Below are 17,928 nucleotides of genomic sequence, written 5' to 3'. Positions count from 1 at the left end.
ATAAATAGAGTGTTTCAGCTGATCTGAGACTTTCTGGAAGTTTGTTCCAGACATGTAGAGCATAGAAGCTGAACACAGCTTCTCCGTGTCTGGCTCTGACTCTGAGAACGGTAAAGTGTAGAACACTATACTAATATTATACATATAAATTCATTGATGGTGTTTTATATGTTAGTAGTATAGTGCTTTATGTAAAGTTTTAGTGTGGATGTATGGCGGAAATTTCTTTTTTCTATAACTTATGCTGCTGCTGTCTTGGCCAAGACACTCTTTTAAAAGAAATATTTAATCTCAACAACTCTTTTTCCTGTTGTATGTAATTCATTTATCAGACAGGTAGTTTTTTGTTTACCTGCTTTACTAGTTTCAGCTACTTCCTGTAGCCTTTATCAGAAGCGTCACATGATGCTGCTATGACGTGTCTAAGTCTTGTTGACGTGTTTCATGAAAGCTACAGGAAGCAGCTGAAATTAGTAAAGCAGGTAAACAAAAAACTACCCGTCTGATAAATGAATTACCTACAATAGTTATATTTGGGAGTCTTTTTCCTGGTTACATAAAGGTCACACTTATTTTATATTCTTTTCATCTGGCATCACAAACTTTCATGGACATTTTTAGAGCATTCAGTGCAACGAATAAACAAAGATGTTTCTGTGTTGTTCTTCTGTGGTGTCAAAATGTCATCGTACCCTGGTGGAATCGTTGACCTCCATCTGTGCCAGCAGTTTTCCATTAATGCTGAAGTTGCAGAAGCGGCCCCTCTCGTAGTAGATGATGCAGTGGCCTTCGCTGGACACTGATATAAGCCGAGGGCACTGATAGTGGTCCGGCCCCTCCAGGGCTCGCAGAAGGTCACCTGTAATAGTGTGGACCAGACACGGACCCTCTGCCAAAACAAAACACACACGTTTAACTGAACAATACTCTGTGCCACATGAATGTATATGTTTTCACTTACTTCTCCAGATGTAAGTGAAAACATCTATCTTCACTGTCTTATGATAAGTGTAGTTCAACAATGTAAGGAAACGGTGTCAAAGTTTGTGTGAAAAAAGTCATGTTCCAAACTCATCAGACATGGAATGGTGTTGTATGCTTTAATCCGTTTCAGATTCCCAGTCCTTTCATTTTCTGTGAGGCTTTTGCATGTTGTGTTTCACTGGGTTTTAGGAATAAATATTTAACTGTTATAGTGATTTGTATTTCTTTTATTTGTAATAGACTTAAAGGTAGAAGTATGAAATGACTGTGCATGCTGAGACTTCACCTATAATCTTTGATTACATTGTAAGAAATCAGGAAAACCCACTGACCTTTAGCTCCACTGATGACGAGGCCGAGCTCTGCACAGACCGCCACACACACCACCTCCTGATCATGACCGGTTAGAACGGCTCGTGGCGCTGGGTAGTCACCTAAAAATATTACAGAAAACTTATGGGACCCATTGTTTAACTCTAAAATCACCAACTGAACAAATCTGAGAATCGTGATTTATAGGCCAGTGTTTTAGATCATGAGTATCCATCATTATCTTACGACGCAGTGGTATTCCTGTGCCATTGTCATCATTAGGCACTAAAATCATATAAACTCAAGCACAGGGATTGTGACACACATCTGCTAGCAGGGAGGTCCCTTGGAATTGTCATGTAAATGCAGGGATACAGCCCGCACCACTTGATTTCATCCGGTCTGTCACATGATTGATGATAGCTGGGGGAGAGGTTAGTGATGGGAGTTTCACGGCACCTGGAGCCGACCTCGAGTACTGGGGATGGGAAAGAAGCGAGAAGCACCAAGAGCTAAAGCCATATTAACCCTTGTAATTTACCTAAAATTCCTTGGGCGTGGTCTTTTTGCAGTGTAGATAATATACTTGAGGAATTCTGAAAACACCTGAAACATGCGTTAAGGTCCTGTAGCTTATTATCTCTGCTAAGGATCTTATATTTTTCACAGTATTTGTATGTTAACACAATTTTGAATGGATAATCCTTACTTTTTGTGTGGGTTCTTGATTGCAGTCTCTTACGGATGATAAACATGAGATAAAATTAGAAAAAAAAAATCATACTTCAGTCAAAACCTGTCTTTTTCGATTATAATTTTGAGTGCCACAAAAATTTGACCCCAAAATGTGAAAGTTCAAGGTCACAGATGATTTTCTTAAAATCTATATATCTCTAGATTTTAAAAATTTTGACTGTGGTATTTTTTAGATTATTACCTTTTATTGCTTTTACAACAATCTGCATAACCAGGAAAGATCAGTGCCACTGTTCAGAGTCCAATTTATCAATCAATCAGTCAATCTGTCATGGTAGCAGCCCATGCCCTGTGAGTGGGTTGAACCTGTGTCCTTTGTTCTCAGGCTCTGGGCCTGATTGTGGGTTGGAGTGACAGGGGGAGCATGGGTTTGGGCCTGCTAGCTTAGCTGGTCTAGTTTTGTTTGTTTCTATTAATCATATTTTCATTTCATATTTATCATTTTTGCATCCTTAGAATTAGTTATATAATGGGCCCACAGATCAAAACACATTTTGCATAGCTTAGTCGGGTTCTTTTGTTCCTTTTGTTACCTAACTGTTTGATGCTCACTCCATGCTCTCTCCATCCCATCACCAGATCCCAGGCCTGACAGACAAACAGGAAGAGGGAGGTTCCCAAACCTTTTATAGTAGAGGGCATCAGGAACTTACCAAGGGTGGCAGCCATCAGAGGGGAGTTTTGTGAGTTGGCCAGTAGTTAACCTTAAAAATGCTCTAAACCAGGTTTAAACTGTTAGAGACTTTCTGGGGAAGCATTAAATTAAAGTAGTGAAATGAGGTATAGGTCAAGATATCAGTAATATTCCAGTAAATGTTAATTGAAAGGTGAATTGAACATCTGTGATTGGTTTGTTCATGTGGGAGGGGCAACGGGTATAAAAAGCCTGGCGTAGAAGCTCCTCGAGGAGAAGTGCGGCTCTGCTTGAGTGAAGCAGGCCACTGAAGCTAGTTGCCCTTAGCCATGGACTGAGCTTTATTTTCTGTTGTTGAAGACTGATTTTCCTTATGTTTTGTCAAGCTGTTTTTCATCAGTTAGTTGAGTTTTTTTTTTTTTTAAGTTTTTTTTGTCACTAGCACAGCTCAGTTGGCGATGTCACCTGGGCAAACGCTGTAAATAAATCATACTGCGGTGAAGATTATTCCAGCCTCCTGGTGTGTTTCCTCCTCCACATGGTCAATCATCACACAATCAAATTGCATTTATATAGCGCCAAATCATAACAAAAGTTATCTTTAGGTTTAGGGTTGTGTATGGGGATTGAGCATGAAAATTATGGATATTACTGTAAAAGTAAATTTAATGTAATCACTGTCGATGGTATGTGGCGGTGCATTCTCTTGCATCGGTGGCTTTTTGCCGTTTTTTGTAATTTTCTCTGGCTGTCCAAATGTGGGTCTTTAGTCTTATCATCACTCTTTACCATATAAATGATGCTGACACTATTAATAAGAACTTGTTTTAAACTAGCAATGTAAAATAAACATTGGAGGGTAAAAAGAGTCCAAATTTCCAGTGCTGAACCCCACTGAAAACCTTTGGAAGGTGATTAAGAAGAAGATGGATGGTCTCAGGGTATCAAACAGAGCTGAGCTGCATGAAGCACTTAAAAACAAAACAAAAAATAAACAAACGATAGACTGGTGGACAACATTCCAGCATAAAAAAATCCATTTCCACCAAATATTGATTTCTTAACTCTCCTGTGTTAGTACTATGTTACTAAATTATTCATTTTACCTTTATTTAACCAGGAAGTCCCATTGAGATTAGAAATCTCTTATGCAAGGGAGACCTGGCCAAGTTAGCAGCCAAACAAAGTCAAAACTATATAAAATACATACACAATAAACAACAAACCGGATTAACAATTATTCAACCATAACAGTAACGTTCCTTCTTCAGTTGATTCTCCACGATACTTTTAAAATCATTAACAGAGATAAATGTTTGGAGTTTAAGAGTTTTTTTGATGATTGTTCCATGACCATGGTGCGTCGTAGAAAAATACAGTTTTGCTAGTCTGTCAGAACTCGGGGAACAATCAAGAACAACCCCTCAGAGGCGTGTAGATGGTAGAACTTCTAGAGCTAACAGAAAGAAGGGTGCTGAGGTATTCTGGGAGTTTACCCAGCAGAGCTTTATAGATGAACAGAAACCAGTGTTTTTGTCTACAAATATTTAATGATGTCCGACCCATTAAACCAGGGGCTTCAGATTCATTTTAGTTCAGGGGCCACATTCAGCCCAATATGATCTGAAGTGGGCTGAACCTGTAAAATAATAACAGAGAAAAAAATCCAGTTATATTATGTAAATGTTCACATCTACAAAGTTTCCTTAAAAATCTGAATAACATGAACAGCCTGAAAAAACTACGATTTTCATGTGCATCATTTATATGTGTACATTACAACTTACAGATCACAGTGGATCTAAAAATACGCAAAACACTTCGTAACAGGTAGAATATTGTTAAAATTACACTTAGTTCTCTTCAGGTTGTTCATATTTTGTTCAGGTTATTCACATTTTTTGTCAAAGGATAGTTTGTAAATGTAAGCATTTTCATGGAAATGTACTGTTTTTTTGCTCTAAAACAAAGAGAAAAATTAGTAGTTGCCATTATTTATAGGTTATTGTGATGGTATTTTACTGATCTGACCCATGAAATCGTGTTGTATGTCCTACCAGTTCTAATGGCATTTGGCGTGCTATACGTACACATTTCCATCCTTTCACGTGTTTTTCAACGCAATTTGATCGCGTGTCAATGTACACCAAGATCTCCGGTTTACATATCCATAACTGCTAACCCTAAACCTAACCCTTAACCTGAATCTAACTCTAACCCTAAACCTTAGCCTAACAGTGGCGATTTCTCATAGACTGCAAGGGAAGCCCGGCTTCCCCTAAAATTACGAAAATTAAATGGTTAAATATGTATGGTTGTGTTGACATTTCATTGACTACAATGTGTTAGAACACGTTCATCTTAAAGATGACTTCGTTCAGAATCAGCTTTATCACAAATCAACAGACTCGATGTTGTTCACTTCTCATACATTCCTGTTGCGCTGTTTTCTCATTCGATCTCTGCTCAGTGCATTTGTCCGTAGACGCCGGGCGTCTCTGGGCTTCAATGGGACTGAGTGGAACAGTTTTTTTCATTGCCTCAAAACTGGACGGTAATTGGATAAATGCCACGATGTTGTCCCGCCCCCGGACGCTGTGTGTCTCTGGGGGTGAATGGAGCTGTGGGCGGAGCTCGGCCGGGCTGGACGCCAGAATCCCACGTGCTGATTGGAGGATCAGTCGAAAGGCTGAATCCCGTTTGATTGACAGCTGTTTTCAGATCTACTCCTTCACTGACACAGTTCAGTTTAATACCGCCGCGCATTCTGCTGTGAAATCGAGACAAACACTACGAAATTATTCGTTCATCTCTTGCACTGTAAATAAAATGCTCATTGTACTTCCTTGTTTCAATTTAACATAATTTCAGCGTTTTCTTGTTTCAGTTACATAATTTAAGCATTTCTTGTTCGAGTTTAATATTGTTTTGTAAATAGTTAAATCAATCAAACTATCGGCCAGGTCGGAGTGAAAGGAGCATCTGTAGTTTAAAAAGGCTGAAGTCTTACACCCACAACACACTGGGCCAAGGCAATCTAAGCAGAGAGGACACTGGACCAGTCCCTGGAAAAGACGCCAACTTGGTACGATAAGGTTACTGAGCATTTTCTTAAAAAAGAACGGAGGGCTGAATGTATGTTTAAATAACTTGACTTTTTTTTTTTGTTTTTGTTTTGATGTAAGCCGACAATGAGCTTCCCCTGTCTGAAAGACGAGCAGCCGCCACTGTAGCCTAACCCTAACTGCTAATCGAATGGCATTTGACGCTGTGTGAACATACACGCGAAAGCTTATAATGTGTACAGGTAACACACCAGTTAAAAGTGGCGTGTTATCTGTACGCAATTCATGATATCACGTTACTCAAATTCATCCCATGGACCAGATTGGATCCTTTGGTGGGCCGGTTTTAACCCACAGGCCGTATGTTTGACACTTGTGCACTAAACCTCAGAGAATGCAGTGGTGAAGTTACTCAAAAATACCTCTGAACTTTTTTTTTTTTAATTAGTTCAAGTCTGAAAACACGACATTGTTTTCATTTTTTTCCAGTTGTCATTTCCTGCCAAAGAAAACAACCATTTTGACCGCTGTATAGCTGCTGGACTCCACACATGTTCAGTAAATCCAGTGAAAGTTTCTGTATCCATCTGGATGACAGCAATGTCCTGATAGATGATGTGGATATGTGTCACACCTCTCTCCTCCTATAACCCCCCCCCACCCCCCCAGCCCTCACCCTCCTCCCAATCATCTCCTCCTTTGCCTCTGCAGCTGTAGTGGCCCAGTCACCAAGCTGGACTGTGATCGATGCAGTGCAGTCCCTTAGAGACCGGGACCTGAGCAGCCCTGTCAGTCCCAGCACACGCGGCTGAGGAGGGGGGGGGCTGAATAGGACAAGTGTCAGAAAAAGCCTCAAGGGGAAAAAGGGACCTAGTGCAGCTCACCTACCCGACAAAAGATTCAATCAGCCAGCACAGTATACCCCCCACCCGCTCTGAACCCTTGGGACGAGCTGGAGTCAGCTACCACAATTATCCGGTGCAAATATCCCTTCACACCGGCGTGATGGGCCGAATCTGAAAGGCAGGGCCATGATTGAGCTGGAAGTTATTTTAATTATTACACATTTAAGACACATGCAGCCTTTTTGGGCCACGGGTGAAATCAATTTCTTGGGTACGCCACATCTGCGGGATGAAAGAGCAGTGATCCGGAGGGTCATGTTCAAACAGCCTTCAACCAGCATTACCCGAAACGGAATAGGTATGAAATCACCAGAATGAGTGTCTGGGAAAAAAATCGTCCATTGAATAAGCCAATAATGAGAAAGTAAAGAGGGCTTAGTGCTGTCTGTGCTTTGTGACAGTAATTTGATGGCTTCCAGGGTTAAGATGTAAGACACGAGCAGCGGTTTATCCCAGTGTGTCCTCTTCTATGTTTGCATATGGTTTTGGCTGCATCGGATAATTGTATAGTGTGCAGGAAGTGAAGTTATAGTACAAAATATCAATAAGGAAATACAAATGATTAGACCATCAAAAGTCATCAAAAACAATGGTTATGCAATCAAGTACTAACTCCTGTGTGTATCATGTGACTAAAACAGACAGAAAAGAAAACATGGAATGCCTAAAAGCACTGTTTTTAATCAGTACAGCGCCATAGCTATTGATGTAAGAACTGAAGTGATTTTGGTTATTATCAAGAAAACATGGAACATTCCTAGATATCAGCTCTGAAATTAAACTCTTATGAGCTATTTTTGTTGTTATCATTATATTTGTCCAAACAAATGTACCTTTAGTTGTACCAGGCATTAAAATGAACAAGAAATTGAAGAAAACAAGGGTGGTCTAATATTTTTTTCCATGACTGTATATTGTATAATGTGTATATCGTCACTGTCAGGTGGAAACCTTGTAAGTTCATGTCTGGTCAGGAAGATGATTCTATTAGTCAGTCTTCACATAGGCCTGATGGTTTTAGAAATATTTAACCAATGAAAAGTGTTGAAAAGCATGTGTGTGTGACTACATCTCTTAAATCCATTAATTTATTAAGAATATACATCATTTTTTCAGTTTCCTGAAAAATAACCGATTTGGACATAAGAAGTTTCTGCCCGACAGCGACGATATGATACTTTATACTGTATCTTGTATCTCTTATCACATATTTATAATTAAAACCCACATGGAATCTAGAGGATTTTCTGCTTGTATGACTCACCATTATTACTACTTGTTGGTCTACTGGAATTATTAGTGTATTAAAGGGGCACTACACTCATTTTGTCTGTTTAGGGTATTTTTTCTCCTTCAGTTAAACAGACCACCAATCACAACAAACCCCGCCCCTCGCATGTATTGCAGCTTATTTTGGCATGGATCCAGCTGATGTCATCATGTCTATGCATGTGCTGATGTCAGCATATGAATTACCTCTATATATGTGCCAAGTTTGAAGTAAATTGAAACAAAATTGATGTTTTTATAGACATGTGGAATCTTGCTCATTATAAGTAAATGGGAGCAGACTAGGGATGCACCGATACTGATACGAGTATTGGGCATCAGCTCCGTTACTCAGTGTGTGTATTCGCATTTGTACTCGTAAAAATAATTCGATACAAATGCATCGATACCACTTACGGCCGTGTGACATTCACAGTTCAGTGCAGCAGGTACGAGGAGAAGGAATAATGTGTGGGGAGTGGGAAGAGTGTGGAGATCTTTCAAAATAAATGACGGTGATAAAAGTAACGCTGACTGCAAGTAGCATTGCAGATACAGAGCGATACGGACGCAGCGTTCTGCGTACATTCCATCTGTTTTCCAGGTGCTGGCGGATGCGTACCCAGACAGAGGATACCACCGGGAGCACGGAGTGGTGCGGACCGCCACCAGCGGAAGTGAAAACGAAACTTATCACTCATTTATCTTGTCTCTACCTGCTGAAGCTAAGCTTTTAAATCTTACTAGCGAAAATGCTGTAATATTAGTATCACATTAGTGTTGTCTCTGTTGTCTCCATGTTTGTTATTACTGACTTTCTTCTTCTTCTTCTCAAAAAACTTTACTTTCTTCATGGTATTTGTCCAGAATGGTTAATTCAGAGCGTCGCCCCCTGATGGATTAATTAAGAAACGCTCATTCCAACACATTAAATGTCAGTAGCAGCACCTTGTTCCAGTCAGACTAAAGACAACAACAATAAAGCACATTTACAAAAGGAACTAAGAACTGGAATGGGATTATTAAGTACTTGTGTCGGTACTCGGTATCGGCAAGTACTCAAATGTAAGTACTCGTACTCGGTCTGGAAAAAAGTGGTATCGGTGCATCCTTAGAGCAGACTGATCTCATGAAATTGCATTGTATGTCACGCCAGTTCTTACGGCATTTGGCGTGCTATACGTACGCATTTTCATCCTTTTGCGTGTTATTCAATGCCATTTGGTCACATGTCAATGTACGTCAAGATCTCCAGTTTACATATCCTTAACCGCTAACCCTAACCCTAACCGCTAATTGCGTGGTATTTGATGCAGCATGAACATACATGCGGAAAGCTTTTACTGTGTACAGATAGCACACCAATTATTAGTGGCGTGTTATCTGTACGCAGTTCATAATATCACGTTGATGGGAGAAAAAAAAGATTTTAAAAATTCATAAAAAATTGAAACTTTGACCCATTTTTCTAAAAATGCATTGAGATCTATTCTGTCACTGGCAATCTAGAAACCAAATTTGGTATGAATTAAACCAATACTTTTGCTGCTAGAGTGTTAACAAACAAACAAAGAAACAAACCGAACCAAAAACAACACCCCTTGCCCCCTCTTCGGGGGGTGGGGTAATGATATATCATTACTGGTATTGAAATATTTCTATGTTGTGATAACATTATTATCATGAGTATCTTATTGTATCATGTGTTTGTGTGATTATCGCCCCTAGTTTCAGATGCAGCTACATGGCTTTAATTTCCTAAATAAACTTCATGTCCAGATGTCCAGCTGTATAATCCCTGGATTAGATTGACTGAGTGAAAACATTTTGCCTGCACTTTTGTTTCTTAAAATGATGTATCTGCAGTCGTTATGTTTTGTCCATTGTAGATGCATTGTAAGCAGTAGTGGTGGGAATATCAGGGGAATACTGTTTCCCTCCTGCAGTAACACAAGTGCTATTGCCCCTTGCTAATTGGAGGCAACCAAGCTGAAATTCTTAATTAACTGTCGGTGCCTCAGTGAAGTTAATTAGAGAACACTCGCAACTAATCCAGAGTTCTTAGAATTTGTGACAATTGGAAACACAAGATCTTCAAGCACACGCACAAATAGTTTTGTCACCGAGATATAAAACAAAAACACAATCTACATCTTCGGTTGTTTCATTTGATGCCATATATGGTGTTCTGTGTCTGTTCAGTTCTGCGACGGCTTCCGCTGATGGATTGTTTTGAACACAGACAATCAGTGAGAATGAGCAACTAAATGAACTGAGCAGCAGAAATCACACACTGGGGTCTACCATTGTGAATGCCAAGACATCTGGAGTTCTCTACTTGAAAGCGGTGCAGCTCAACACAATGAATCATGCTAATATATCACAGCTACAGTGCAGATAAATGATCCTCTCCCTGTCTCTCTACATTATTCGATTTCTGTGGGATTGTCTTTTTTCTAGCATTGATCAAAGACCCCTGCTTCCTATATTTCTCTTAAAAAACACTAATAACGGAATCATTCACCTTAATAGACTTTCAGCACATAGTAAAGAAGCATATGTCATACTGTAAATTAAAAACAAAACAGTGATCCTGATTCCATCTTTGTCCAGGATGTAATGCTTTCACATATGTTTTGTGCGTGTACTCTTACTCACTGTTATTGGGGTTGTCGCCAATTATATGGTGACGCCCACTCCAGTACCACAGCAGCAAAGTGGCGTCCCGGGACCCAGACACGATGTAGCAATCTCCCCCGATGTAGGACTCAGATCTGGCCAAACATGTCACCACGTCCCAGTGTCCAAAAACAATTTGGGTCAGCTTGCCTATAAAGACAATAATGTGTTCATCAGAGGACTGTGAAATGCCACTGGAAGAAAAGTACTGCCAGCTGTGTTTTCAAAGCAAGAAGTGAATACATGCTTTCAGAAGATTAATCAATGGTTCCCAGCTATTTCTGGATAATAACGTTAAAAAATGAGCCAACTGACCCCTAATCATCAGCTTAACAGATGAATCGGGTAGTTCAACACTCAAACTTGTTTTTCTTTCAAGACTTTTAAGATACTTGGGGAAGATTAAAAGAGCCATGTGTCGTATTTCTGCTATAAGATATTAAAAATGACCTAGACGGCCTGATCACAATCAAGGGTACCAGAAAGGGTGCACATATAGATAAAAAAAATAATAATTCTCTATCAAAAAATCAGACAGGCTATTTTATTTGTCTGATATTTCTCTTTTAAAGTCCAAAATATTTTTGTAGTATGGTGTCTACTAAAAATTTCGCAGGGTTGTACCCCTGTCAAATCAGAAATCATTCGGTGTACGGACACTACAGCCTAATAGCCTCCATATTTAACCCTTTCATGCATACTGTTCACTACAGTGGACAGCTATTCCACAGCTGTTCTCTTGTATATTCATGGATTTTGTTGTTCTTTTCGTTTTTTTTTTTGTTTTTTTTTTTAAACACATATCTTTATTAAAGTTTTAAGACACTACATATCTTTTCTAACATGAATTGGTAACATCATGCAGATCTCTCCTGAGCATAAACCCCCAGAATCACAAGCCCTCCCCATAGTTTTCACACAATTTATTAGTAAATACATGTTTCTGTGCATCAAAAATTAAACATGTGGCGTCCAGCTGTGTGGACATTTTTGCAACTTCATGAAAAATAGTTTCATAAGAATTTTTTTTTCATGATTATTTTTTTATGTTTTTTTTTTTATTATTATTTATTTATTTTTACATTTATTTTTCAGAAGAAAATTTTGAATCGCATTGTTTTTTTCATGCCTAAAGAGGAATAAAAACACTCAGGAAAAAATTTTGTTTAAGGTTCTCATGATTCGTGCATGAAAGGGTTAATGCCTACAAAGATATACAAATGTTTCAGCACTCAGGATAATCATGCATTGTTTATTGCATAGATGTTGTGTCCAAAGCATGTGTGCTGAAAAATTCCATATATTGACAGAAACAATAAAATTAGACCCACATATTTTGATATGGTGTACAGACACTATTTGGTGTACGGACTCCACAAGACTGGAATGGAAATCTGGCTTACTACATGGTCGCATCTGTGTTAGATCTGTAACTAAGTCTTCCTGGTACAGGAGGAAATAAACATTTGTGAACAAGTTACAACAATATATCTATAAGGCATATACGCCATATTATTGATGGAAGTATATTGGTGTACGGACACTACACGAGTTTTGGTGAACAACGCACCATTGAAAACATGTGATTCGACGTAAACATCCGTTTGCCACATTGTTCCCAAATTTTCTGCAGCCAGGGAGCATACGAAAATCTGTCTAGTTCTGCACATTTAGTCATAATAATACTGAAATAACAGGTTCCCATTCTATTATTACAATTAAAGGGCTGTAAAAGAAGGGTTTTCAGAACAAAATGGTTGATTGTCTCAATACTGAAAATAAGAATTGATTATCAAACAGCTGTTCAACAAAAACGATCAATAAATGAAAAGCAATGTGATGTGTGTATTTTGTAATAAAAAAGACACAGGAGTTGAATAGTAATTATTTATTGTGTTACAAAACATTATGTACAATAATTTTGCTCTCTTATAACAATAAAATTGCGCACATGTTTTCACGCTCATTGGGTCGCCATTTTATCAGTGTTTATCTCATTTTCTTCAAATTTGGGGGATTGCAAGATCTAGTAATAAGATGGCCAAAGAAACATTTTGGGAATGGTTTTGGGGGTATCTTTTTACAATACTGATTAATAACTGATGCAAATATACTTGTACACCTTGACTGTGATCAGGCTGTATTTATTTTTTTTATACACAGCGATAGGAAAATGTGTTACTTTGGATGAATGTGACCACTAGAGGGAGTAGTGAGTCACTGTCCTGGTCTACCATGGTGTTAGAAACTAGTATACTAAGTAAGAAACAACTTTTATGCTGCGTTCCAGGCAACCCGTAACTTGTGTTTTTCCAACCTTCTACCGGTAAAAATGCACTGGAATGGCAGTCAAACCCGTGAACTCGTACTAGATCGATGTACTCCCAGTTCTGAGCTCTGACGTTACATAGCCTGTCAAACAACAGTGGCGGCCCTCATGGATGCTGTATTTATGCAGATTGTTTATTAAAACAAAGTATTGCTCTAACATTATTTATCCGTAAATGTTCTGCATAATCAGCCGCTACTCTAGAAAATTATTATTTACAGACAGACCATGAAAGAGGTAAAACATTTTAAGTCATAGTCATGAATAAAAGAAAAAATCAAAGTTGAGAGAAATTTATTAAAAATCATCTCTGAGGCATTTTGGAAGCAAAGATAACAATTTAAACCAAACTAACCAATGCAACGCAATAATATTTATCACAATATAAAACTATATCATTATTGTTTTGTAGACCAGACCCCTGTTAGAAAAGAAACACCTGAATTCAGTGTGTCCATATACTTTTGTCCATATAGTGTATGTAGGGATGTAACGATTACCGGTATAACGATAAACCGCGGTAAAATTGCGGATGGTTAGTATTACCATTTAAATTCTAATTATCATGATAACCGTGTTTGATTACCACACTTTTAGGGGAAAAAACCCTATGTAAAGGTATGCTTTTATGTCAAATATTTGAGAATAGTTTTAATTTATTTACAATTTTGATTTTATATACCTAATATTTGGAACCAATATTCACTTCTAACGTTTTTGAAAAGATTTGTTAAGCATCTTTGTGTTATTTATGCAATAAATTATATAAAATTTTCACATTGGATTTTTTTTTTTTTTTTGTGTGTGTTTTCTGTCCTTTTATGTTTTTATAGTAGGTTAAAGTGAAAAAAATAAAAGACAGATGAAATAGATGAAGTTGTGCTGAAAAAAAAGATACCAAACATGGCTATAGGAAACATTTGTTTATATAGTATATAAAGACAAAATCAAAAATACTGAAAAACAGACAAAATAGGCTCAGACCACTAAGGGTTAATATTTGAATGTTTCTGCCAAGAAAAGGTACATTGTGCCAGTTATTTTATTTATTTTTTAATTTTTTTAAATACAACTTGGTTTATTTATTTCAGTGTGTGTATTAGTACTTTTTGAACATTTTGAGCACAATTTCAACAACACCGCGATAATAATGATAACCGTGATAATTTTGGTCACAATAACCGTGATATGAAATTTTCATATCGTTACATCCCTAAGTGTAGGACTTTATGATGCTATTTATTATGCTATGAGGCTAATGTTGAATTGTAATCAACACGCAGGATGTTGGTAAAAGACATTTTCAACCTATTGGCAAACTCCAGTGTATTACAGTATTACAGTATAGTCATCCATTTTTCTACATGGCATGTCAGGGGAGAGCAGCTACAGTAGTGCATTATTCCCATCATAGCGCTCAGTCCTCCACACATCAGTGCACCCCTCTATAGGAAATAGAGTTTACACTGTAACCTACCTGTCTCGGAGGAGTACACACGAAAGCTCTTGTCCCAGAAGCCACACACCAGGATGTAGCGGTTGTCAGCTGTCACCACAAAACAGTGTGTGGTGATTTGGATGCTCTGGTCCACTAGGTCTGTGATCTGACGCTTGTTGCTTCCAGTATTGTTGGCTGTGGAGAGAAAAAAAAAAAAAGGAAAAAACAAATTGTGTCAATACCAGACATTTTTTTAGTGAGTTATTAAAAAGACTGCAGTTTGATGTTTGATGCCATTTTCTATTTTTTTTCTTGGATTACTCACCAACAAGAGAGTCCATCTCTATGGGCAGGTGATGAGCCTGCTCCAGAGAGTATCCAGGTGCACCCCGTAAACCTGAATTTATGCATGAAAACAAAAGGAAATGTATCATCTGTATGAGGTTATTTCTAACCAGTTCACGTGTGCTATTTTACATGCATATAAACACCTGCTCCCTTTTCAGAGCCAAAGTTAATTCGCAATCTCTTCCAGGAGATGGAGGAATTTGAGGTGCACTGGAAAGATTTCCATCTGTCTTACCGGGCAGTTGTTTTTTTATTTTTTTTCCCAGAGTGTCAAACCGAATGGAGACATTTTAGTCATGCGAGGGAGCCAGTTTTGAAACAGCAACATGCTTAAAAATATGGAAGCCTTATTATTATCATTATTCTGAAAAGCCAAAGCACATTTTCCTCCTCTCTGACAGGATGGCAAGGGTGCTGCAGCTGTGTTCATTAGTGTGGGAGCAGCCAGAGCTACCACACAGTCCGGGACTCTTTGGTCCTGGGCTCCGTGTGTTTCTACAGTGACAGATGGGGACGTGTGAGGAGAATGTGGTGCAGTTGCAGCCTAATTTCCTAGTAACCATTGCTTTGGCCTTCTGACCCTGAGGTGAGGCTGATTCTCCAGAAGGGGCTCTATGGGTAATGTTGTTCACACATGTCTAAGAAAGAACATGTGGAAACACTCATGGTCAGCTTACCTGGGAGGTGCTAGGCTCTCACGTAGCCAGCTGGCTACAGCTCTATTATGAGCAGTGCACAGGTTTGGGTGTGACAGTGATGAAGTGATTTTACAGGACTACATCTGTGGTAGGTATCACATCTGGGTCACGCTTTTTTTTTTTTAACGAGGGCATATGTGTATATATGTATCAAGGATTGGAGTCAGAATAGTTCTCAATGCCATGCTACCATAATAACACTGCATCAGGTACAGCCATTCTATAACTGATACATTGCAAGACAGTTATTTCAATACATTTCAATGTCCATGTAAAAAAAAACCTTTATGGCGCAAAAAGCAGTAATTATGCTTTAACTTACACAATGAGGAACTTCTACATCAGCGTTAACATTATGCCAGTTAGCAGTTTTATTTGGCTTTTATTGTTTCAAAGTATATCAGTCATTAATTTATTTTAGTGTAGTTTTTGTCCCTCAGATATTATGAGGAACGCCTTGATTTACAGACGTGCAAAAACCTACAATGAATGACTGCATCACAATATATATGATCTACAGAACCACTGTTACAAACACCAACAAGGATATATGTTTACTAGGGGTGTGTATTGGCAAGAATCTGGCGATATGATACAAATCACAATACTAGTATCCCGATACGATATATCATGATATATCACAATACTGTTAAAAAGGCAATTTTTTTGCTTGTTTGTTTTTTTTAAGTGATTATTTCCTTGAAGAATTGAATTACACCAGAAATATGCACAAATACCAAACACATTGTTATTTGATCCGAACAGGATCTAATGCTATTTCACAAAATTTCCCTCTGTTAAAACTTAAATTATGTTTTATAGACATGACAATTTAAGATCCTGTTCAAATGTTCATATTCTATTAGTTCATAACTAACATCAGAACATTATTTTTGTGCAATCCCAACAAAGGAACTAACATTATCTAATAAAAGAGTGTTAAATAATAATAAATAAAATATAAACAAAAAAGAAGAACAAAAATGAACCTCCACAATACCTGCATTTGAATAAATACCTAAAAACATCTATACAGTGGTTTCTAATATCAATACAGTATTGTGAAATGAAATATCACGATCTTATGGAAAAAATATTACTCTACTAATTCATTTTCAATAAAGAAGGATAAGTTCAAACGTTCAGTGTCAAAGAAATCCCTTTATTTGGAGCTCCATAGAAAGAGATACCCCTCAGACAAAAGACTGAGATGGTCTGAACCCAAAAATACAAATCCCTCTGTAGTCTTCTGTCTCCCATGAGAAAATTATGATGTGTGGAAAGTGTTTTGGTTAGTGTCAGGAACTTAGAGATAAGACCCCTGTGAGAAATGTTGGTTTGGCCTTCTACTCTGGACATAACACAAAAGAGGTCCAAACTGCTCTATAATACACAGTGACATGAATATCTCTGAAATAGAGTTAGAAGCCTATATGATATATGAAATATATGAAAATATATATGAATATATATGGATATAAGTAATTTTGCCATTACAACGATATATTGCAGAACCGATATTTTCTTACACCCCTAGTGTTTACCTGTGTTACGTTGGTTTGTTTGCAGTCTAGCATTTGAAATTTTGCATACATTTTCTTGCTTTTCTTTTGTGTGAGTTCCTGACAATACTAACTATAGCTAATTACATTTTGGGCATACAAGGTCAAAGGTCAAAGTCAGGAAAAGTTCCCAAAAAGAGGAAAAACTTTAAACAAGAGGTGCCAGGCACAACAAACCCCAGCCCTCACACATATTTCACCCATTATGAGTAAATGGGAAGATTTTTTTTTTTTTTTAAATCCCAAAATGTTGCAATCTATGAACCCACTTTGGTATGAATGGAACCAATAGTTTAGTGGCTAAAGTGTTAACAAAGAAACAAACAAACCAAACCAAATGCAATACCCCTTGCCTCTCTTTTGGGGGGTGGGGTAAAAATTGTTAACCTGAGGTGAAATGTAAAAATTATGGTTAGAGCACATTTGATTTTCCACGTACTGTACATGTACAGGGTGGGGAAGCAAAATTTACAATGAACATTAAGTTGTTTTTTCTCAGCAGGCACTACGTCAATTGTTTTGAAACCAAACACATATTGATGTCATAATCATACCTAACACTATTATCCATACCTTTTCAGAAACTTTTGCCCATATGAGTAATCAGGAAAGCAAACGTCACAGAGTGTGTGATTTGCTGAATGCACTCGTTACACCAAAGGAGATTTCAAAAATAGTTGGAGTGTCCATAAAGACTGTTTATAATGTAAAGAAGAGAATGACTATGAGCAAAACTATTACGAGAAAGTCTGGAAGATACTATTAAAGAAGAATGGGAGAAATTTTCACCCGAATATTTGAGGAACACTTGCGCAAGTTTCAGGAAGCGTGTGAAGGCAGTTATTGAGAAAGAAGGAGGACACATAGAATAAAAACATTTTCTATTATGTCAATTTTCTTGTGGCAAATAAATTCTCAAGACTTTCAATAAACTAATTGGTCATACACT

General features: G+C 37.8%; 1 protein-coding gene across 1 annotated transcript in view; it reads right to left on the bottom strand.

The window, feature by feature from the left end:
* nbeab (neurobeachin b) overlaps positions 1-17,928 on the bottom strand; it is a 399,314-nt gene that overhangs the window by 3,684 nt on the left and 377,702 nt on the right. The window contains exons 53-57 of the mRNA XM_030151793.1: positions 14,697-14,768; positions 14,411-14,566; positions 10,584-10,754; positions 1,317-1,418; positions 693-889 (exon numbers count right to left, since the gene is read on the bottom strand). Of these exons, the coding sequence (XP_030007653.1) occupies positions 693-889; positions 1,317-1,418; positions 10,584-10,754; positions 14,411-14,566; positions 14,697-14,768 (698 nt within the window). The remainder of the gene's footprint in view (positions 1-692; positions 890-1,316; positions 1,419-10,583; positions 10,755-14,410; positions 14,567-14,696; positions 14,769-17,928) is intronic.

This window comes from Sphaeramia orbicularis, chromosome 13 (genome assembly GCF_902148855.1).
Source record: "Sphaeramia orbicularis chromosome 13, fSphaOr1.1, whole genome shotgun sequence".
Taxonomy (NCBI): domain Eukaryota; kingdom Metazoa; phylum Chordata; class Actinopteri; order Kurtiformes; family Apogonidae; genus Sphaeramia; species Sphaeramia orbicularis.
Note: the sequence above shows the minus strand (reverse complement) of the source record. Positions and strands in the feature narration are given on the sequence as shown.